The sequence below is a fragment of the Malus domestica genome, chromosome 13 (assembly GCF_042453785.1).
Source record: "Malus domestica chromosome 13, GDT2T_hap1".
NCBI classification, from domain to species: Eukaryota; Viridiplantae; Streptophyta; class Magnoliopsida; order Rosales; family Rosaceae; genus Malus; species Malus domestica.
This window is the reverse complement of record NC_091673.1, coordinates 799,186-823,612: the sequence shown is the minus strand read 5'-3', so window position 1 is coordinate 823,612 and position 24,427 is coordinate 799,186. Positions and strand designations below refer to the sequence as shown.

Sequence of the window (24,427 nt, the reverse complement as noted above, 5' to 3'; positions counted from 1 at the left end):
TTATGCAGACTCCCTTGTATCTTCCTCTTTTTTTATGTAACATGTGTATTGATGCATTGATGAGCTTGTTCTTATTTCATCGAGTGTTTGAGAGGTTTACTAAACCATTGTGCGTTCTTGAAAATTAGGATGGCGCAAATGTGTTATTGATGGAAAATTTTAGAGAAATTTATGTCTAGTTCCCAAAGTTTCTTGTAATTATATCAAATGATATTTGAGCTTGTGAGCAATTAAGCTAAAAACCCCAAAATAACTCATACTATTTCTGGAACTACAACAAAAAAAAACCTCACAGACATCTAATCAAAATAACCCATATTGTTTATGGAAGGGACCAAAATAAACACTATTTCTTGAACTATCACAAAATAACCCACACTATTGTTGAAAGTGAACCACTATTTCTTGAACTACAAAAAATAACTCACATTATTTTTTAAAGTGAGCCAAAATAACTAACATTATTTTTGAAACTATTGTATAATAACGTACAATATTTTTGAAAGCGAACCAAAATAACCTACATTATTTCTGGAACTACATCATAATATTAATAACTCATACTATTTATGGATCTACAAGATAATAACTCACACTATTTCTAAAATGTAAACCAAAACAACTCACACTATTTCTGAAACTACATCATAATAACCTATATTATTTCAAGAACTACAACATAATAACCCACACAATTTGTAAAAGTGAACCAAAATAACTCACATTATTTCTGGAACTACAAAATTCATATTATTTTTAGAACTACATCATAATAACCCACACTATTTCTAAAAGTGAACCAAAATAATTCACACTATTTCTGGAATTACAAAATTATAAACCATAGTTTTTTTAACTAAACCAAAATAACTCACACTATTTCTAAAACTACAATAAAATTACCCATACTAATTCTGAAAATAAACCAAAATAATTGACCCTATTTCTGAAACTACAGCATAATAACCCATATTATTTCTGGAACTACAATATAATAACCGACACTATTTCTGAAAGTAAACCAAAATAACTCATTATTTTTTATATTACAGAATTATAACCCACACTATTTCTGAAATTGAACAAAAATAACCTATACTATTTCTGGAACTACTGTAAAAGTACTCACTAATTCTAAAAATGAACCAAAATAACATATTATTTATGGAATAGAAAAAAATAAATATTATTGTTAGAACAATAGCAAAATAACCGACACTTTTTGGAACTACGGCAAAATAGCACATTATTTCTAAAATTGAACTAAAATAACTCACACTATTTAAGGAAACAAAATAACACTATTTCTAAAATTACAACAAAATAACAAAATAATTTTTAAAATTGAACGAAAATAACTTACACTATTTCTGGAAGGGAATAAAGTAAGGGAATAAACTATTTCTAGAACTTACACTACTTCTGGAAGGGAATAAACTATTTCTAGAACTAAAACAAAATAACAAATATTATTTCTGAAACTAAACCAAAATAGCCTACACTATTTCTGGAAGAAAACAAAATTACACACTATTTCTGAAAGTACATCAAAATAACTCACACTATTTCTATAACTGAATCAAAATAACTCACAATACTTTTTAAACTAAACTAAAATAATTCGTATTATTTCTCGAAGTGAACAAAAACACTATTTTTTAAAATACAACAACATAACCCGCACTATTTATAAAATTGAACCAAAATAACTAACACTATTTATGGAACTACTGCAAAATTACACACTAATTACGAAACAGAACCAAAATAATCCACATTATTTCTGAAAGGGAAGAAAACACGCAGTTAACGAACCAGGTTTTTATAGAGAAGTAGTGCAAAAACTAAGTTTTCTAGAATCGAACTATTTCTTGATCTGAAAAAAAAAACCACTAATGATCACTCTGAAAGACCAATTATATCATACAATTTACCTCAAAAAATTCATGATACTTCCAATCAAAGCATATTTATAGATTTCTTTCGAAATAGATTTTCTTTTATAAAATTTTGGTGTTTTGTTATGGTTTTAGATTTGAATTTAAGTACAAAAAGCATCTAAGGGATGTTTTTTAGATTTCCTCTATCTAATTTTTACAAAAACACAAAGTGTCTATTCGATTGTTTATTTATTGTGCATTAATTTACTGGAGCATACCAACGAAAAGTTTGTTTCATGATAACAAAAGCTAAAAAATTTGTTGAACAGATGGTAGTGCACTAATGGCTTTCGTATCCTCCATCATCACTTTCATGTTTAATGGGTAAGGTAGTGGCATTAACTGACGGAATGGAGCTTCCGTCAGGGGTAGCGCTTGGAAAAAAAAGTTTGGTTTTGCACATGGGCTTGTTTTTTCGTTAGAGTATTTAGTTTTTGTCTTTTTTAATTAAATTTCAAGCCCTTTACATTAAATAAAATTGTTATATGATTTTTTATTAAAATAAACTTAATTCAAGCTCTTTTCATTAAAGTATCTTTATTTTTTTTCTTGGAATGGGGGCAATTTGATTCCAATATTCTGTCGTAATTTACACAACAATAATATTTGAATATAAGACGGTAATATTGCCATTATTTTCCGTTATTTTTTGCACTTCCTTTAATTGTACTATTTGCTTTTCTTGTTTACGTCATTAATTTAGCAACTCTTTTCTGTGATTCAAAGTTCAAAAAAAAAAAAAAAAAAAAATCAAGTTCTTAAGAAATCTAACCAAAACGGAATGGGCTAGTGATTGATGATGAATTTCAGGTGCGTATTCTGTACTGCACGTTCTGAATTCGATTCTTAATGTGTTTTGAATTACACAATAATGACCAAATAAAGTTGAAATGACTCTGTGAATCTTTCTCGAAACGCTTAAATTTTTATTAAGAATTTGAATAAGTTTATAATAAAACTGTTTAAGATCCAGAGACACATGCTTTTAACATGTGTTTTGTGGGATCCACTTTTTTATGTATTTTAATCATTTAACTATATTTTAAAATATAAACAATTTGAATTGTTGAAATATATATATATTCTATATAATAAATATCAAAATATATCTAAAAAAATGTTGGGAAATTTATAACCCAATACAAATACTTCTTTCAAAAAGTGCTACTCGCCACATAGGCAGTGGAGACGAAGGTAAAAGTTTAACATAGGCACATTGCGGCCCAGTCAAAGGAAAGGAAAAAGAGAACGGTTGGTTTGCCCGGGAAGTGGGGTAAGTAGTTAGTTGATGAAGCAAGTCCCAAGGTTGTCTTCCGTTTACGTCACCTAACACGACACCGATACCTTGAACTCTACCCGTATTATCCACCCACCATTCCGACTTCTAAGACGGAAGATAATTTCTCTGCTCCTCCTTGTTCTTCAGAACACACATTTTCCATTTGTATTGCACTCCAGAAGAAGTAGGGCGACGGAATCAGAGATCACAGAGAGAGAGAGATGGGTTCTCTCCAGGAGGAGGAGCGATCGCTTTTGGAAGACGGACTTATTCAGGTTCCTCTCTCTCTCTCTCTCTCTCTCTCTTCATTTTTTTCATCTGAAAGTTGTGATCTTTTGTATTGATTTCGAACTTAGGAATTTTCAAAAATTTGATCTTTGATGTGAATAATATAGAATTACTTTGGGAACGAACTGGGTTTCTTGTAAAACGTCGGTTCTTAATTTGCTTAGCTGCTGTTAGGGATTTTGAATTTTTATGTTAAACTGAAATTCGATTGGGAGTTTTTCAGATTTAGTGTATGATTATGGTCAATGACATGAAGTATACTGGGTATCCTTTGATTTCTGTTCACGTTTTTGAATACTGATCATCTGTTGCCATTAGTGGTCTTTTTGGGATTGTTTTTGTTTGTAGCCAAGTGCTTTTTTAAGAAGCATTTATAGTAGGTGACCCAGAAGCACTTATGACTTTACCTGTCAAACGCATTCCGAAGCACTTGAATTAATAAAGTGTCAACGTGTTTTAATAAAAGCATATGCGTATGAGCAGAAGTGCTTCCTGAAATCCTAAACGAGGTTTCCCTTAAAAGGATTTTCTTTCACATTTATGTTTCCAAATGTAAATGTTTCAAACAGTGTGGCACTACTCGCATTGATGTTTTCCTGTTGCATCTTCAGAACGAAGGCGACGGGCTGTACACTGGAGACGGCTCAGTTGACATTAAGGGGAATCGTGTTCTGAAACAAAATACCGGGAATTGGAGAGCTTGCCCCTTCATTCTAGGTGATGCTTTGTTCTTCGCTATAATTTGCTCTTGTGCATCAATGTAGTTTATGTGACTGTAATACTTTTGATACATGTTACAGGTACCGAATGTTGCGAACGTTTGGCCTACTATGGGATTGCAACTAACCTGGTTACTTATCTTACAAACAAATTGCACGAAGGAAATGTGTCTGCAGCAAGGAATGTTACTACTTGGTCAGGCACCTGCTATCTTACACCTCTGATTGGGGCTGTCTTAGCAGATGCTTATTGGGGGAGATATTGGACAATTGCTGTTTTCTCCACCATTTATTTCATTGTAATACAAATTAGAATTTGTTTTTTCTTCCCATTTGTTTGGTGCTTATATAATCTCATCTCATATACATGCACGCATATATGATGTATATGCATATATATATATTTGGGATTAGAGCATATAAATTTTGCTGATTGGTTCACTAATTATTTTGTGTAGGGGATGGGTACTTTGACTCTCTCTGCATCAGTTCCTGCATTGAAGCCTCCAGAATGTGTGGATTCAGTATGTCCTTCAGCTTCTCCGGCACAGTATGCAGTGTTCTTCGTTGGACTCTATCTGATTGCTCTGGGGACTGGTGGGATCAAGCCGTGTGTTTCGCCCTTTGGGGCAGACCAGTTTGATGATACAGATAAAACGGAAAGAGTAAAGAAGGGATCCTTCTTCAACTGGTTTTACTTTTCTATCAACATTGGTGCTCTAATATCGAGTTCTCTACTAGTCTGGGTTCAAGACAATGCTGGGTGGGGTTTAGGATTTGGTATACCTACTTTGTTTATGGGCATTGCTATTTTTAGTTTCTTTTCAGGCACACCCCTATATAGATTTCAGAAACCGGGGGGAAGCCCTGTGACAAGAATGTGCCAGGTTTTGGTTGCGTCATTTCGTAAGTGGAATTTGGACGTCCCTAAAGACAGTAGTCTCCTGTATGAAACACCAGATAAAGACTCTGCTATTAAAGGAAGTCGTAAGCTGGAGCACAGCGATGAACTGACGTAAATTTCTTCTTACTGTGTTCATGTTCTTGGGAATAATTATTTGAATTTTACAGAATCACACATTTTCGCGGAAAACTTAAACCGCGAATTTTCATATTGCTACACAAAATAAAATGGAATGACGTTATTTTCTTATTCTGAACTATTGATACAGTGCAATGTTCTGAATGTTTAACGTACGTGTTTCTCAAATAACTCGACCACAATATCAGTTGTTTCTAAAAATTTGAACTTTGTTTTTGCTGCAGGTGTCTTGATAAAGCTGCTGTGATTTCAGAAACTGAGACCAAAGCTGGGGACTTCTCCAATCCGTGGAGGGTTTGCACTGTAACACAGGTGGAGGAGTTGAAAATTTTAATCCGCATGTTTCCAATTTGGGCTACTGGAATTGTCTTTTCAGCTGTATATGCGCAAATGTCGACTATGTTTGTGGAGCAAGGCACGATGATGGACACATCTATCGGTTCTTTCACCATTCCCCCAGCCTCCCTCTCAACTTTTGACGTCATCAGTGTTATTTTCTGGGTCCCTGTGTATGACAAGTTTATTGTCCCAATTGCTAGGAGATTTACGGGTAAAGAAAGGGGCTTCTCAGAGTTGCAACGGATGGGTATTGGTCTCTTTCTTTCAGTGCTATGCATGTCGGCTGCTGCTGTGGTAGAGATTTACCGATTGAATCTTGCAAAAGAGCTTGGATTGGTTGACAAAGAGGTGGCTGTACCGATGAGTATCTTATGGCAAATACCTCAGTATTTTTTGTTGGGTGCTGCGGAGATATTCACATTCATTGGGCAGCTTGAGTTCTTCTACGACCAATCTCCAGATGCCATGCGGAGTCTATGCAGTGCATTGTCGCTTCTGACGAATTCGTTGGGGAACTATCTGAGCTCCTTGATTCTAACAATTGTAACGTACTTCTCAACAAAGGATGGGAAGGCTGGATGGATACCGGATAACTTAAACGAAGGTCATCTGGATTATTTCTTCTGGCTCTTAGCCGGACTCAGCCTCCTGAATATGTTGGTGTACGTAGTCTGTGCCAAGAGGTACAAAAAGAAGAAGGCTTCTTAAGGCTTTCTCCAGGTGGGTGGCGCCTTCCGCACACCCTTAAAACCGTAAACAGTAGAAACTGAATAAGTGTTTGTAATGCTTTTCTGATTTGATGACGTTGAACCCATTTGTAAAAATCACCCTGTTACTGATACTGTGTAAATAGAAATTACAAGCTCTGCATATTCGTCCAATCAAAAACATTTGAGATTATAAAGAAATGTGTATTATTCGCAACGATTCTTGCTTTAGCTCTGCACTTCGTAAACTATTCTTGCTTTCTGATTGGTACGAGACCCGAATGCTGCGGGGATGATGAAGCCGAACAGCCTACTGAAGTTTTCTGGTGACAGTTGGATGCACAGTACTCTTGACTTATTTCTCGAAATTAGTAATTAGGATAATTTCTATTTTACAACCTAAGTTTTGCAAAACTCTACTGAGCTAACTTATTTTGTCTCGTCCCACTTTCATACTTAAAGTTTGATTTTTTTGTCACTTTCATACTTCCTTAGTCAATTGATTAACTCCACCTAGTGGCATAGTTTTGACCAACTATTGTTGCGTGTCATCTGCAAATTAAATGAATGACGGTGAAGTCTATGGACTCGGGAACCTTCAATTACTGAATAGAGGAGGATGGAGATGTTCCCCCCCCCCCCCCCCCCCCACACAAACATTGCAATTTCAGTTAGGTTGTTGATAAACCCCCGTTCTATTGTGTGAGACTTGTACTAATAGATACTCAATTCCACATAGGTCACATTTTGTCTATCCTATTTTTGTTTTCCCTTTGGATTAGCGATCGTGTTATTATGTACTGTTTCCAGTGCAGAATGAAGGCGATGGCCTCTACACTGGAGATGGTTCAGTTGGACTCGAAGGGGAACCATAATGTCCTCGACATTTGCTCTCATGTGTCCGAGTAATCTCTTCTTTTCCCAACAGTTGTAGTGTGTACACACACACACACACACATATATATATATATATATATATATAATGCAGGCGTTCTTTTGTGAACGGTTGGCCGTCAATGGGATTTCTACCAATCTTGTCAACTATTTCACCGACAAACTGCACGAAGAAACTGTTGTTGCTTCAACAAGTATTACTAGTTGAAAAGGAAATGCTATATCGCACCCCTCATTGAGGTTGTTCGTGTCCATTCTATGCATGGCAGCTGCTGCATTGTCAGAGAGATCACCCGATTGCAGCTTGCCAGGGAGCTCGGTTCGATCCACGAAAAGGTTTCTGTTCCACTTAGCATACTTTGCCAAATTTCCCCACTACTTTTTGTTAGGCGCTGCCGAGGTCTTCACGTTCATGGGGCAGCATGAGTTCCACTGCGAGCATGCGCAACCGAGGGCGGGAAAGCTTGGGCCTTAAATCATAACGCCACGATTGGGCCTTAAATTAAGCCAACTTTGGGCCTTAAATTTGGATACCGACCCACGCCCCGTTTAACCGAACCCGATTGGTTTAAACCTAAAACATTCTTCCACAATCTGCCCCTCTCTACGTTAGCCGTCGCCACTCCTTCGGAATCCTAATTCTCCACCTGCAAAACCTCCGTCGGTTCTTTCCTTCTCCGACTCCGACGATGAGGCCGATACTGATGAAAGGGCACGAGAGGCCCCTGACTTTCCTCAAATACAACAGGGACGGCGACCTCCTCTTCTCCTGCGCCAAGGACCACAACCCCACCGTCTGGTTTGCCGACAACGGCGAGCGCCTCGGGACTTACCGCGGCCACAACGGCGCCGTTTGGTGCTGCGATGTGTCCAGAGACTCCGCCCGCCTCATTACCGGCAGCGCCGACCAGACCGCCAAGCTGTGGAACGTTCAGACCGGTCAGCAGCTTTTCACCTTCAATTTTGACTCGCCGGCGAGGGCTGTCGACTTCTCCGTCGGCGATAAGCTCGCCGTCATCACCACCGACCCTTTCATGGACGTTACGTCGGCGATTCACGTCAAGCGTATCGCCGGAGATCCCGAAGATCGTAAGCTTCTTTGATTTTTCCTCTTTTGTTGTATTGCCTTTCGGTTTATCTAAAATTGGATGTGGAATGATCGACGGTTTCGAATTTTCAGAGATTGGTGAATCGGCTCTGATACTCAAGGGACCTCAGGGAAGAATTAACAGAGCTGTTTGGGGTCCTCTGAACAGAACCATCATAAGCGCCGGAGAAGACGCAGTTATTCGCATTTGGGATTCTGAGGTGAGTGTGCATTGGCTCGCTGTGATGTTATTCAATACTTGCATTGGAAATTTGAAAGCTTTTTCTTTAATTTGATTGACTCTTAAGTGTTTTCGATTAACTTGCAGACTGGTAAACTACTTAAGGAGAATGATCCGGAAGTGGGTCACAAAAAGACCATAACTTCGCTTGCGAAATCTATGGATGGTTCACATTTCCTCACCGGTTCGCTTGATAAGTCTGCCAAGGTAATGCATCTCGTAATCTTCGTGCTTTGTTTCTTGAGTTGTATGTAGGTTTCGAATTTTTACTGAGTTTTGTGTTTTCTGTTGCATATGTTTTAGCTGTGGGATACTAGAACGTTGACTCTTATCAAGACCTACGTGACCGAGCGTCCAGTCAATGCCGTTGCAATGTCTCCTCTTTGTGATCATGTATGTAACTGTAATCTCAAATTTGTTTGCATTGTCTTGCATTTTTTCAAAATGTTGTCTTTTCGGTATTTCATTTACTTAGAACCCGTCTCGTTTGCATTCCAACTTGTTTACTTACATAATGAGATAAAAGTGGAGTTAGTACAAATACGATTAAATGCTTTCTATCGGTCACATATTGAGAAGTTTGTGTCTTAGTTTCTGGTTGGAACTTTAGTGAATGGATGATATGTACTAAAGGCTCCTGGTTATTTTGTATCTCTTATATATGCACTGTTTTCCTGGTTCATTACAAATATTCCGTGTGTTTTATCCAGGTGGTACTTGGTGGTGGTCAGGATGCATCAACTGTCACCACAACTGATCATCGTTCTGGGAAATTTGAAGCCAAATTCTATGACAAGGTAAACCATACTATTCTTTTATGTCTTTTGGAGTATGAAGGTTCTCGGTTGTCATTTCCTCGGTAAGTGATTTTGTTTTTCTTAATGTATAAATAGATTCTTCAAGAAGAAATTGGAGGTGTTAAAGGGCATTTTGGACCTATAAATGCTTTGGCGTTTAATCCTGATGGAAAAAGGTATAGTTCATTCTCTTAACTACTTTTGTTGGTTTCATGATTCGTGAATACAATGAACAAATTCTTCTTAATTAGAGTTGGATTGGATTCCTGTTAGATAGTACTTGGGAATTTCTCACTTTTATCTGTGCAATATTGCTTGTGCTAATGTTTAGCGATACCATTTTTTTTTTCTCATTTCAATACATGAACAATTAATTTAAATGTTTAGCCAGAAAAATTAAATTAATTTTAAAATCGAGATGAAATCGTTCATAAATATTATGCAACTTTACGTAGCTGGTTAGGAGTCTTAACAATTGGTGCTGGAGGAATAATGGTTTCCTTGTTTCTCAGATGATGATGTGGCTTATTTTCTGCCTATATGAATTGAGAAATTTTTTCTGGAAAAGAGAATTTGCTGCTTTGAGATTATCTTAATATTTTCGGTTTTTGTTGTATTTTTAACAGTTTCTCAAGCGGGGGTGAGGATGGTTACGTTCGTCTACATCACTTTGATTCTGATTACTTCCACATCAAGATTTAGATCTGCAGCTTGGTATTAATTCTCGCTTTGCAGGTTCGGGAAAGGCTATTTCTCCTCCCTTCCTAAACCAGCCGCGTCGAGCAATTAGTTTTGTAGTTCTGGGATTGTGATTAACAACCATTTTCTGTGTTTGCTTCTTGCTGTTGGAAGGAATACAGTTTTGTAGAAGATTTATAGAGTTAATTTGTTCCAGTAACTTTTTAATTAGAATTTGACTTGTAATCTTGTCATCCGTCGTTGAACTTCATGAGAGCAACGAATTACACTGTATCCTTGTTACTGTTCTGGTAGATGAAGCTCATGGTACTGCAAGCAGAAGTATAACCCCCATCAAGAACAAGATTATGTCCCGTTATAAACCCGGCGTCTTCGCTGGCCATGAACAATGCGGCTTCCGCCACATCTTCCACCGTTGCGCACCTCCCGCGCAACAAGCTCCCCCTCTCTCCCACAATTCTGCTTACATCTTCTGCCGTCATGTCCATTTTCCCGAGATGCATTCTGTAGGCATCGACGAGCATCTCCGAAGGAACCCCGTGAGGCGAAATGTTGTTCACTCGAATGCCATGCACTCCCAACTCACACGCGGCACTTTTTGCCAATCCGTTGAGGGCCTCCTTCGACAATGTGTAGGCATGTCCCCCAAGGCCTCCCATGATACCGGCTGAGCTTGATGTGCAAATGATGCTCCCTCCTCTTCGACCTTTGATCATGGCCGCTGCAGCGTACTTGATTCCGTGCACAACGCCGAGAACATTGATCGAGAGGAGGTCCTTGACCTGCTCCATGTCAAGGCTGGATATACTCCCCGAGGGACCAGGAACGCCGGCATTGTTGAACATGATGTCAATTCGGCCTTTCCATTTGAGTGCAAGCTCAACAGCCGATTCAACATCAGCTTCCTTTGACACATCGCAGTGTATGTAGCGGCCTCCGATAGAATCAGCCAGTGTAGCTCCTATGTCGTCGAGTATATCAGCAACGATGACATGGGCTCCGTTTCGGGCGAATAGCTTGGCCGCGGCAGCTCCAATCCCTCTTGCACCCCCAGTTATGACTGCAACTTTGTTCGCCAACCTAACAAAACTAAAGCAGATAAAAACCGCATATGTACGAATAAACATAGAATCGCTTGGAGTTTCGCCAGAAGTTTGCAACTAACCTCTTTGAAGGCGGCCTCCGCGCTTCGTCCTCATCGTGCACTGGAAGAGATTGCTCCATATTTTGAGTCCATTGGATTGAGCTTTTGATGGTATATAATGCAAGTTAAGATTGGGGTAAAACCTAAACAAATTGAACAGGGCTCTCTACATGTTTTGATTATTCAATCCATGCACAGTTTTCACTCCTTACAACTACTTCCAACCCACAAGAGTCTGGTGGCCTATTTTTTTATTTTCTTCTTCGTTTTGGGACAACCGTTTCACTTTTCCGTTGAACTTTCACTTTGGTTATGAGCCTCCCTAAACTTCTAGGTCACGCCAATGTTCCTCCCATCGGTGGTTCTATCAATTAAGGGGTAATTGTGTCCATTTATTGTTGGAACTTGTGAGTGGGACTTAGTCCCACATCGCCCAAACACTTTCAAGAAGTCTACCTTATAAGTCTTTTCCCTCCTTTATGGTTTGAAAAGAATTGGGTCATAGCTATGGATCTTGGACCTTACAAATAAAGGTTTGGGTCTCTTGGGCTCGGATTGATGAAAACACAAGTTTAAATTTTTACGTTTTTGATTTTTGCATTCAGGTTTTTCAAAAGGATAAAACTGAACAGTTACAACCGTTCTAAAAACGGCTTGAAACTGCTCCACTACGCCATTATAAAGATGGCCATCAGATAAAAAACAAACAAGAATTTTCCATCAATTCCTTTTATACTTCACAGAGAACCATCACAACAAATTCGCCTAGAATCCAAGTTCGTGTGCAAGAACTTGGATTAGACAGTTGTATCCTGCAAGATAGACGTCCTTTGAACTACTGCACTCGTGTAGGGACGTATTTCTGTCTTAGGAGATTGCTCTGCAAGCCTCTATCTTCCAAAACAAGTAAGTGTGTTTTTAGTTTTTGTGATTTGTTAAATTGTTCATATTGTAAGATATATTGTATATTTGTGAAATTTATATTCAAGATAAACTGTGTAATTGTTATATATTATAACTTGACATTTGATTGTTCCAACATTTATTACAGTACAAGCTTTTAAATTTGACAATGTTTTTTAAGTTTGATTATTGCAATTCTAAAGTATTAACTTGGTGAATGTAGTATTTTGTGTACACGTATGCCTATAAAAATTGGTCACAGCATAGCATGTGATAGAATTTATAGGAAGTGTGACAGTTAGGGCATACTGACACGAGTTGGAAAATAGAGGATTAAAATTCAGAGGTCAAAGTAGAACAAAGTATCAGGTTTGTCTTCGTTAGTCCGACTTTTTAACCATTAAATTAGCAAGTTGAAAAAAAAGTAGCATTTCTTAAATCCAATCCTGGTTCAAGACATTACCAAAGTTTTCCCAATCTCTCTTTGCATTGGGCTTGATGTGGGCTGAACAGCCCAATAATTTCCGTCGTTACCTTCAGCCCAATTTAAAAAAAAAAAAGAAAAAAAAGCCTGAAACTAACAAGCACTCGAGCTGGATTAATGGTAACTAAACACGAATCCGCACACTGAAACGACCTGGAACACCCCGACACCGAAAGCCGCCGTACACGCCGCCGCCGAAGCCACCACCAAATTCTTTCCCAGGGACCAAAGGGTGCTCAATTTTTCAGAGCAATGGCAGCCGAGGGAACGTCGAAGAAGATGATAGCGACGCAGGCGGAGATGGTGGAGAATAGGGTGCCAATTCCGTACAGAGACCAGTGCGCCCACTTGCTGATCCCTCTGAACAAGTGCAGGCAGGCGGAGTTCTACCTCCCATGGAAGTGCGAGAACGAGCGCCACTCCTACGAGAAGTGCGAGTACGAGCTCGTCATGGAGAGGATGCTCGCGATGCAGAAGATCCGCGAGGAGGAGGCCAAGTTGAAGCAGGGAAAGAAGAAGGGGCAGCCGATTCCTCTCATTCCCAACACCGCCAACGCTTAGAACCCACCATCCGTTATTGGGTAATTCACTAGTGCTTTGTTCTGCTTCTTCTATTTCTTGTTTTTGGCATTTGAATTTGAACTGTTGGTTCGTTGATTGATGGGTTTGTTGTTAATTGTTCAGTACTATGTGTTTTTTGGCTGCTGTTGTGGAATTTTTCGGGTCGATTATGGAGCCTAGGGTTTGTGTTGAATTGGGCTCAATGTAGTTTCTAAGAGAAATATGGGGTTTTGTATTTAGATTTGTTCACTCATGGGTTCAGCTTGAAGAAATGATTTGGGTGGAGGGGGTCCAAATTTCGGGTTAAGCATCAGCTGGTATCAGTTTGGGAATTTAACCAATGTTAAAATGGGATCATGGCATCTTTGAAAACTCTAAATTTCAATGCTTTGGGATTATATCAGCTCACTAATAAAAATCAATGATTTGGGTCACCCTCTAATGAAAAAAAAAACATTATCAGCTTTGAATTTGGCATCTTTAGTGGTCATTTCTTTTAGATCATTTAAGGAGTCTAAGTAATATGGAGTGGATTATGTGAACGTCCTTGCTAGATATTCCGTTGGTTGGATGTTTTATATAATGCACTTGCTATGTATATGGGGTTTTCCTAAATATGCTATTATATAGCAAGCTTACATATGACCTAAACATGCATCCTATGTTTTCACCTGAGCTTGTCCAACTGTACTCTTTGCTTATTAGAGAAGACGATGCAAGACAAATCTGTGAGGATGTGTATAGTTGGAGGGATTTATTTGGGTGTAAGACTGGTAACTGGAAATTTGTTCTTATTGCTTTATATGGTTGGTCCTAATTGCCTATCATCCCTATATTTGTTAGGCTGTTGAAAAAGTGTTTTTGTGTTTGAGTTTGAGATGCCCTTTTCCTTTTCTTCTGGTATGTGGCAAAGTAATTTATGCCTTTCGTGTGGTGCATTCGGTAGTGAAATTCTTAGATGCAAGTATTTGACATGTGAAGTTGAATTATGCTAGTTGTGTCCATGTTACGGAAAATACAAGAGTCCCAAGTTTCTACATGTCATGTTAGGTTTGTGGCCTTTTTTGTGCCAATATATGCGGATTTCTGTAGAGGTATAAGATTACAACTATTTTGACCATAGCATTGGTTGTCGCATATCAGCTCAAGTGTCTTAGGGATTTGGGTTACTTACTCATTTATTAGAAGTCGCACTTGGTGCGATGGCAAGTGCCTTCGCCCATGAGCGGTAGGTCTCGGGTTCGAGACTTGGGAGCAGCCTCTCCATAAATGGGGGTAAGGCTAGCCGACATTCACCTCTCCCAGACCCTGCGTAAAGCGGGAGCCTTGTGCACTGGGTACAACCTTTACTCATTTATTAGAAAGGTTATGTCCGACTTATATAGAGGGATAAGATTACAACTATTTTGACCATAGCATTGGTTGTAGCATATCAGCTCAAGCGACTTGAATGTACTACCATTAGGTTAAAAGGGTAATGCTCATCCAACTGAGCTATACACTTCAAGATACAACTTGTATTTTTGAATTTACAACTTCTGTACCTCAGGCCAACAGAGCCTTCACAAGCCAACACCCCGCCCCTCCAAACCCACCACTCCTTCTCCCCTGCGGCTCTGGGGAAACCAGAAAAAGCATTTGTTCCCCCTTAGTTGGCCCTTTCTGCCTTCCTTTGTTTACCTCAGGGGAAAGGGTTAGGGCTGATATCCTAAGCTGTTTAAGAATTGTGGGTAGAGGAAATATTAGGCGAGGTCATTTCAGATATGCTACTATGTGGGGGTATTTCAACACAAGTAGCACCCCAAGAGGCTTCTTTTGTCATTCTAAATCCCATTCTGGCATCCACATTCATGCATCTCATCATACATTCAGCCAAATAAAAACTTGCCATTTTGCTACATTTTATTCTCTCCTTTGTTGGATAAATGAATAGAAAGTTCTCATGGAATAGTTTCTGGTAAAGTAGTTTATGAATGTATCATCATTTCCAAGTAGTTGTGTGCACTCAAATATGCAATTATGCACACGCTTATCACCCGATCACAATTGAAAGTAGAGAGTAAAAGACTTTCCAACAACACACTTGCCCCAGTTTCTGTTCCCGCTTTCAGTAAGCAATGTTCGCTGTTTATATTATTTCAGCTGATCACTTGGCACGAAGCCTTACTTTTCCGTCTTACTTTCGTCAGTTGAATTTTACTGGTTCTGCCTACTAACTCTGGCTTAAATTTTTGACAGGAAGCATAAATTTATGAGGTGTGGATGTTTTGATGCTTTTCACCGCAACTGATGAGAAATTTCTCCGGACCCTTTTGTACCGAGACAAATGTTATAGACTCGGTCCTGTTGTTTTCACAGTTGTGCAAACCAGTTTCATAGTATTCGAATAAATTTAAGTTCCTCATTGCTTGACATTTGTGTATGATTTTCCGAAACGGTAACTACAAGTTCTTGCTTTTTGACTGTATTGGATCGCTTCAACTTTCGGAGATGCCTCCACCATTGCAGATGATTTGGCCCATTCAAAGATTAATGGTCCATTACTCTGGTGAAAAGAATTTGGCCTCCCAACTTTTTAGGTTTCCACAATTCCTCTTTCTGAGAAGATACGAAAAGATGTGTCGGTGCCAACCAACACAAATACGACGATTTGATTGCATTTCAACCAATTAAAAAGTCCATCGCAACTTTCGTGCATCGTGAAATTTCCAAATATCATATGTCAAAACTCTAAAAACATTAATTAGGACGTATTTGTGAGCTTTTTGTTCAGAAAATCTTTCACAACTAGCACATAGCCAAAAGGGCACACAAAACGTAGAAGTCTTATCAATCGAAACTAAAAACACCACCACAATTATTCAAACTTTTCACCTAATTCGATGCCTTGAGCTTGCAAAGTCAATATATGGTGGGGATCGGATCGGAACATTTCACATCAATCATTCTTCATTGAATGTGGAGAGAATTTTCAGTGTGTCATGAACACAGCGTAGCATAGTAAATGTTATATTACAAGTGGTTAAGTTAGATGTTTAAACAACAAATTTCTAACAATTTATATTGACACTTAGTACCGAGCTATGTTTCCAACACATCAAAAAATATTTTTATAAAATAATAAATTAATAATGCTATCTACAACTCACACGAGTAGTCTAGTAATAATATTTATCAGTTGATTAAAAAAAACGTTTTGAAAATTATCATTCACCTTTTTGTTTTTGTTTTTTTCTTGGTCAAAGTCGAAGGTGATAAAGTGAAAAAGGATAGGCTTTTTATATTTCTATGTATAAACATGCATTTATAGGAATCTCATGATTATGATCGTTTATCATACATAATATGATAAAAAATATTTTAAAATTTAAAATTAAAGATGAATAGTATTTAACGAAAAATGACTGCCCGATGAACGGTTACGATCACGGGATTCCTAGGATCACTAGAAAAAAGATCCGGCAATGAGAGATTTTTTAATGTGACCGGCACATGAGGTGGTACACCATGTGTTACTATACAAATTGTGGAATATGTGTGTTAAAAAGTTAATAACTTAAAAAATAAAAATTTTCACTACTTACATAAAAACACGTAGTATACCACTTATATTCCTGTCATAATAAAAAATTTCTCTCGGGCTAGGATCTTTTTCCCAATTTTTAGTGTAGACATGCATCTAAATTGGATTAATTATTCTTAATTATTCTCTATGTTTTGTCTCTTCTATGTTTTATGGGGGAATCATGATTTTATTTGTTACCTACAACACGCATCCATATTCTGATTTCTCTCTCGCTCTCACACACACACACTCACAAAAGTCGGCCTGAAATGGTCCTAGTTTCGAAGTGTGTAAAAAGACTAACGCTTGGTAAAAAATATGGATTAATTTAAAAGTTCCTGGTGTTTTGGGCAACAATTAGCCATTTTGATTTGGACAAATTTCATTTAAGACATGCTTACTCGATCAAAGAACGACTTAGAACAGATAGAGGCTAGAAAGATGCTGGGAAATACTACACATGCCTTGGTTTTAAAATATTAATGTCTCTTTCAGGTTTGAAATTCTTTGTAGCTTCTAATCTTGGATATTTTATATGATGGGACAATTAGATATATGTTATACATATATATGACGTTCAGATCGTTAAAATACATTACAAAAATGAGTTCTACAAAAACACATGTCAAAAGTTGCGTAAAAAAATGGTGTCACAAATCCGTTTGTATGTATGTATGTATGTATGTATGTATATTTATTTATTTATTTATTTACTTGTTGAAATAATATATAGGTGCCATTTTTCTTTTAGAAAAAAAAATACATAGCAAGTTATCGACCGATCAAGGGAAACATACTCTTTTGCTTCTATGGATAAGAAATCGTCAAAGTTATAACCTAATACATTGACCTGGGTTGCCTATCGAAAAGGACTCTACGGACGTTTGAATACACCCTCTCCAGTTGCCATGCTGCACTAGCTGAAACCCATGATCTCTCGAGGACCACGACTCAACCTTTGTTATGGTCAACCTTCGAGATTAATCATCACATATTTCCCAGAAGAATGACACGCCAAGATATTTTATAATATAAGCCTTTTCCCATTTTTGGCAGAACAGATTTACTAATTCTTTGATTCTATTTAATAAGAGAGATCATGTACTAAGAAATAGATTTTAGAAGCTAAAATAGTGTATAAATTTAACATAAATGCTGCCCTTATTACATATTAATTTGTAGTGTATAAATTTAACATAAATGCTGCCCTTATTACATGTTAATTTGTACTTTCTTTTGTACTATTTATTTAATAGAAATTTGAACTACATGTGCTGGCACGCATTATTTCTATTAAAGAGATGATATAAGTGATGATTATAATAATATAATAAATGTATATTTCTCCAAATTTAATCATATGATTTCAACTTTCAAGTGTTCCATGTCAAGGGCGGTGAATATATGGCATTTGATTGCGGCTGTCTTTGACTTCCATGCACCGTGCTCAACATGTGTGAACCCAGCAATGGATAATCGTTTGGAAAGAAAGAAGAACATAGTTAAACGTAAAAGAAGTTAGATGATGCATGGCTTCTTTCCATATATTTTCTCCTTCATATGATGATTTCGTTCACGTACACTATGACTTGTTTAAAAACTATATACTGTAACAGTGTTAACTACGTACATCTGGAAGGTATTGAGAAAAATAAAGAGAGATGGACGGTGTGAAAGATGAATTAGAGAGAGTTTAGAGAGAGAAAGTGATGTAATAGTTGTTGTGTATTGTGTTTAAATGAATGATTAAATTTATACGAGATAGCACATACGCTATTTATACAATAGCAAAGTAGAGATTTAGGACCACTTAACTACTAATAAATTGCTTAATCAATTCTAAAAAGTCTAAACCCAATGCATCACGGATGAAGCCACAGTCACTAATCAACCACATTAGATAGTGACACATGTTACTTAATAATATTTACGTTACATATTTCAGTATATTGTCCGAAACAAATACTTGTTAAAAAAGGTTGAGTGTTATTTTGGAACAACCACGATATATTGCCGTCGTTTAAAATTCTGTGTGGACATAAAATGTTGAAGGCTCGAAATTCCTAAGCTACAGTTAGACAAATCGTTTTCCTAACATAGTTATAGTCATCCTGTTTAGATATAGTGATATATTATTGAAGAATCCGAAGGATCTATCCGGAAAAAATCAATTCCAAAGTACTTAAAAACTCGAAGATAATCGTTCTCCTGTGATGACATATAATATATAACTATTTTCCTGGTATTAAAAAAAAATAAAATAATGAAGTCTCGAAATACTTTGAACCCTCGTAAGATAAAGCAACACTATCATTCAAACTTTCTACTTAGCAATTCGAGACCTTTGGGCTTTATACATAAAGTGAAAAGTCAAGATGGTGGGAACCTTTCTTCAATCATTCTTCATTAATTCCCTAGACCATGAGTGCTGGGTCGACTGGTTCCTTGTAATGTAAATAAAACTTGGCACGGCGGCAAATTGCAGACACAGGCGTAGTCTTATTAGTCTACTACGTCAATTAGCCCGGCGATGGACGACGTCACGACACTCATCATTCATTTCCTAAATTAAATAAAACCCTAACTAATCCTTTCACCAAAAATTAAAATAAAATAAATATCCTAACCCTAATCCACGAAAAGTAAACTCCAGCAGCCAGAAGCAGTACGGTAACACACTATTTACCTAGTAGAGTAGTGAATCACCAATACCAGATGCAGAAACACAATATTCTCTCTTCTCTCCTCTTTAGTTAACTTAAAGTATAACCCTTGTTTTAATTTACAACTAGGCTAACTACAATTTAAACTATCCAGATTTGGGATTAACTTCGAGATGAGTTTCAAAGTTTTAATTTTCTCATGTTCAATCATAAGATATCGAAATTGTATACAACTTTTGCTTTCAGTCTGATTGACTGTTTGGACATGATGAATAAGATATATATATATATATATATATATATATACAGGGAGCTTAAGGGGAGGGATCCCCATTTTTTCAAAAAAAATGGGGACACACTCCCCACTGTTAGATTGACTTTAATGAAATTGTGTGGTTGAGATTAAAACACAGGCCATAGAATCTCAACCACAGGATTTCATTTAATTTAAATCCAACGGTGGGGAGCGTGTCCCCATTTTTTCAAAAAAATGAGGATCCCTCCCCTTAAGCAATTCCTATATATATATATATATATATATATATATATATATATATATGTGGGTCGGCGTGTATTCAACTTCTGTTTTGTGTTGACGCTCAACGGGGTTGTATCGCTCTGGTGAGTTTGTTGTGGCTCCACTGTTTCAGCGGTGGTTTAATGTGACTTCGCTTTTAGCAGCGGTGTTATGCGTGCTTCTATTCTTAGATTTTTCACCTCTATTGCCTGTGTGGCAAATTTGTACCATTTACATTTTGTTGTTGTGGTAACCATGTAAGAGTTTAACTTATTTGTCGTTGCATGTAAAAAAAAAAAAACTCATCAATATAGAGAATGAGCGCTCAAATAATGGCGGGCTTTACAGCGGGCAATGCTAACCATGGCTGATCTATACAAACGGAGGTCCTCCCCCTCACCAACCTCCTGCCCTATCTGCAATGCTTAAGAGGAATTCGTGGAGCATATGCTACTTTTATGCCCATGGGTGGAGACTGTTAGGTTTGGAGGACCTTTAAACTACAGAATCAATAGTGACGGAATATCCACTCTGGTGAATTGGCTTTCTTCCCTCATTAATTCTACTTTGGGTCGAAGTTGGAAATGAAAAGGTTTTTGTCGCAAGTTGCTTTTACATGCTGGCACATCTGGAAGGCCAGGTGTAGACCTAGTTTGGGAGTGAGATGCTTAAAAAAAAGCACCCATGAAAAAAAACTGTGAGGATTTTAGGTGTTTGGTAAACTGAAAAAAAAGGGCTTATTTTGGAAGCTGCTGTGAGAATAAGCTGAAATCAAAGGAAAAAGCTGAAGCTGCTATTTGTAGCTTTGGAAAACTGGTTTTTTTTCAAAGCACATGGAGCTACAATGCTTCTTTAATGAAAAGACCTACTATTAGACTGCTTTTTTTTTCCAAAAGCACTTTTACAAAAAAGTTTATCAAACACTCTGCTGATTTATTTCACAGCCGCTTATTCTCACAGCACAGTCGCTTATTTTCACAGCAGCTTTTTTTCAAAGCACAACAATACCAAACCAGCCCGTAATCTCCTATTCAACCAGAGGGCCATATACCCGCAGCGGGTTATTCTTGTTGTCTCCGTGTCCGTTGGCTCGTTCTTGGAGGCCTCTTGTCGACCCACGGTGAACCAACTACGGAATGGAATGTGCAGGCCACGACCCGGTGGCTTCCTCCCTGCTCTCCATTTGTTAAGGTTAATGTGGATGCAAGCTGGACCGCTGCCAATGGTGATGGGTTTGCTGGAGTTGTTGCACAGAATTCTGACGGACTGTCCGTTGCGGCAAGGAGGTAACGAATCAGGGCTCCGTGTGTGGTTGCGGCTGAAGCTTTGGCAATCCTCAGTGGTTACGAGTTTGCCATCTCTCTGGTCATGGATATGGTAATTGTTGAATCCGATTCAGAGGAGAGTATTGACTGTTTGAGGGACTCTTCAAAATTTGGCTGCTGGGAGGCATTCCCTTCCCTGACCAAAATTCGGAGAATTAGGGAATCTTTTCAAGCATGCCGCTGATCTTGTATCCCAAGATTGGCCAACATGACGGCAGACCGTTTGGTGTCAAGTAGGAATATGGAGATGTGCGACTTCACATGGGCAAACCGCCCTCCAGCTTCATTGGTTCATGTTCTCAACAATGACGGTCTACCATGTCTTTCTTAATTTTCTGTAATAGGTAGTGTAGAGAGCGACACTTTAGCATTTGTTGTAGCGTCTTATCCTTCTGTACCCCTCCACTACCTTATGTTTTATATTTATGCTTTATGTTGCTTGCCTCTTGTAGGCGTTTGTAAGTTTGACTGACAGCCCTGGTAATGAAGTTTCCAGTTAACAAAAAAAAAAAGTATAAATTTAAACAATTTCAAAACCTAAAGGTTCAATGCACAATGACATCCAAAGGTTGTTACCCCTTTTACAATTTTTACCGGAGGGAGAGATCCACATTCACATGCATGCATCCATGCACAATGACATCCATATACGTATAAATGCACATATATATACAAACATTACACACTGTTCAAGGCAAATTTATGTTTACCTGCATACGCCAAATATACCGGCGTCCTCGAAGCCACCTCCCCACTTCACAGTCTCATTTTTTGTCTTTCACCAATCTCACCTTTTTAAGTTTTTCATCTTCTTGAAAGTTTTTTTGGATTTTGCCCCTTGGTTTTTACCTGCATGCTTGCTACACAAATTGATAGGAAAAATACAGCCACAAGAGAATATAATAAGTTCATTTTGTCCTGCTACTGTTGCTGCTGCAAGAACTTCAGAAATCACAGATATAATAATATTCATGTATTATAGCAAAAAATAAAAACGATAAAAGAATTAGTTGGTGCCTGGTGGTCGGCTTTGGTCGTCTGTGGATCTGGACATGCTTTTGCCGTATGCATCATTCCATTTGCGCAGGAATTTCCATCATTCCTTTCTTCCTCTCTGACCTTTCCATCATTATCGTACTGTGCCCTGCCATTGACAAACACTATACAGAATATTATATATATATATATATATATATATATAGAGAGAGAGAGAGACCAAAACTGCCTATTACGTTAATATTTTCTTCTTTTTTTTTTGCTGAAATTACATTAATAGTGGCTCCTTCTATTTTGTATCTGGCCAATACCTTTATTTTCCTTGAATTTTAAAAATACAATGATCTAATTTTATTTCTTCAATTGAAATGATGCGACAAGAGTTTGAGATACGAGAGTTTGAAAATTAAAACAAAAAACCAAACACTGAAAACTAAAGCTTGATTTTGAAAACTCATGAGCTTAATTTGCCTTTGGAGATCCTTGGGATCTGCTGGAAAGGGGTTTGAATGCTCCAGTCGGAGGAACATGCATAACGCACGTTAAGAGTTGAGACAAAGAAAGGTCGATGAACAAAGAAAGAATTATAGACGTTCGTGTACGTGGAGAGTTGTCGTTTGGTTGGAAATATCGTGTGTGTGTTTGTGTGTGTGTGTGTATTTATTTATATTTCATATATATCTTTCATCAGTCTACAAAGTCTCATACAAATATTAATTCTTTTATATTCATTCATATACATATTTAACATCAAGGGGAACAGACCAGAGGAATTTCCATTGATATATTCTGACACATATTTATACGAATACAAGAAGAATAAATATTGTGTGATGTTTGTCTTTATATCGATATGTAAAGGAATGGTTATGCATACACCGTTTTTATTTTTGACACATCCTTATTAACTTTAATTATTGATATTCTACAATTAATTTGATCAGAATTCGGAAATCGAGATGGGTATGTAAGAGGTAAAGTTGGATATGTGAATAACACCACCCCATATAAATCATGATTTTTCCTCGACCCTTTTTTTTTGTACTACCAATTGTTATGTAAATGGTTGATTGGTCTAATGTATATGACTTTCTTCTTCAGTTTTATTGAGAATAAATTTCTTATTGATGTCAGAATGGATCTTACATAAACTTATAAGAATTTTATATATTGCTAATGATTTTGTGATGGAATCTCAACTTTTTTTTTGTATTGTTTCGAATTCGAAGCCTTCCTTCCCATCTTGATCGAACTTAAATGAAAGATGGCCGACAGTCGGACACAATGTTCTCATCAACTACCTAATTCAAACAGGAACGATGTGAAATATTAACTCGTCTTAATTCATTGATAGTAAATCAACTGTCTATTAGATTTTTGAATATTAATCTTTATTCCTTTGCTGACCAGAAAATAAAAGGGCAAAAGAATAAGAAAAGATATTTGTCCTAACTCCTAATTTTTAAGCATATCATACTCCCAGACCTAATTTAGCCACCCTACGTTGAAAACTCGAGTACGGTAGCCTCCCTTGTGCATCGCATCGCCACCCCCCTACGCCCAAAAGCATCATATTCAAACTCCGGCTAGGACAGAAAGTTGTTATTTTCTGTCGCTAAAAAATAAATAAAAAAGTATTAAAAGCCCGGGTTGCAGTTTTGGTAAGAACGTGTATATACGTACGAGGGCGCGTATCTTTATTTAACATTGAGGCACAGAGCCATGATATTAAAGAGGGGGACATGGATCCTCTCCGAATTCAATTGTCCTAATCTTAGGGATCAATAAATCTAGAATATTGAAATTTGATCTAACGGCTACAAATAGGGACATGCTATAAAAGTTATAATAACTTTAACCGTTGGATCAAATTTCAATGGTCCGGATTTATTAATCCTTAAGATTAGGACAATTGAATTCGGAGAGGATCCATGCCCTAAAGAGGGTACAAAACTGTCGTCCACAGTCAGACAGGAACATGAGGCACCTTTGCTAATTACTGCAAAATTGAGTAGAAATACCAATAAAGAAAAAGTTGAGGAGTATTACTGCAACAGAGAAAATTGATATTTGGTAAACAAAACGAGTGGTTTTTTATTTTTCGCACATTACTTAATTTTTGTCATAATTTTTTTTAATTTATTAGATTTGATGATCGAAAATTCAAAAGCACATACAAAGTAAACACGAATGTTGCCTCTAACTGTGTAAGCTTTGACAACTAGAATTTAGGTTCT

The 24,427-nt window shown here is 37.3% G+C and overlaps 4 protein-coding genes across 4 annotated transcripts; 3 read left to right on the top strand and 1 right to left on the bottom strand.

Moving 5' to 3' along the window:
• Window positions 1-3,172: 3,172 nt before the first annotated feature.
• Window positions 3,173-6,531, top strand: LOC103451501 (protein NRT1/ PTR FAMILY 8.3-like). Its single transcript, XM_029091279.2, has 5 exons — window positions 3,173-3,494; window positions 4,119-4,224; window positions 4,308-4,525; window positions 4,685-5,241; window positions 5,493-6,531. Exons 1-5 carry the CDS (start codon window positions 3,441-3,443, stop codon window positions 6,313-6,315), a joined length of 1,758 nt encoding a protein of 585 aa, XP_028947112.1. The 5' UTR covers window positions 3,173-3,440; the 3' UTR covers window positions 6,316-6,531.
• A 1,258-nt stretch (window positions 6,532-7,789) lies between these two features.
• Window positions 7,790-10,305, top strand: LOC103451502 (eukaryotic translation initiation factor 3 subunit I-like). The gene is made up of 7 exons (XM_008390906.4): window positions 7,790-8,297; window positions 8,389-8,516; window positions 8,624-8,743; window positions 8,840-8,929; window positions 9,247-9,333; window positions 9,430-9,509; window positions 9,960-10,305. The coding sequence occupies exons 1-7, from the start codon at window positions 7,898-7,900 to the stop codon at window positions 10,033-10,035; spliced, it is 981 nt and encodes a 326-aa protein (XP_008389128.2). The 5' UTR covers window positions 7,790-7,897; the 3' UTR covers window positions 10,036-10,305.
• Window positions 10,179-11,221, bottom strand: LOC103451503 (short-chain dehydrogenase reductase ATA1-like). Its single transcript, XM_070810533.1, has one exon. It carries the CDS (start codon window positions 11,157-11,159, stop codon window positions 10,296-10,298), a length of 864 nt encoding a protein of 287 aa, XP_070666634.1. The 5' UTR covers window positions 11,160-11,221; the 3' UTR covers window positions 10,179-10,295.
• Window positions 11,222-12,672: 1,451 nt separating this feature from the next.
• LOC103451504 (NADH dehydrogenase [ubiquinone] 1 beta subcomplex subunit 7-like) lies at window positions 12,673-15,591 on the top strand. The gene is made up of 2 exons (XM_008390908.4): window positions 12,673-13,144; window positions 15,363-15,591. The coding sequence occupies exon 1, from the start codon at window positions 12,816-12,818 to the stop codon at window positions 13,122-13,124; it is 309 nt and encodes a 102-aa protein (XP_008389130.1). The 5' UTR covers window positions 12,673-12,815; the 3' UTR covers window positions 13,125-13,144; window positions 15,363-15,591.
• Window positions 15,592-24,427: the final 8,836 nt, after the last annotated feature.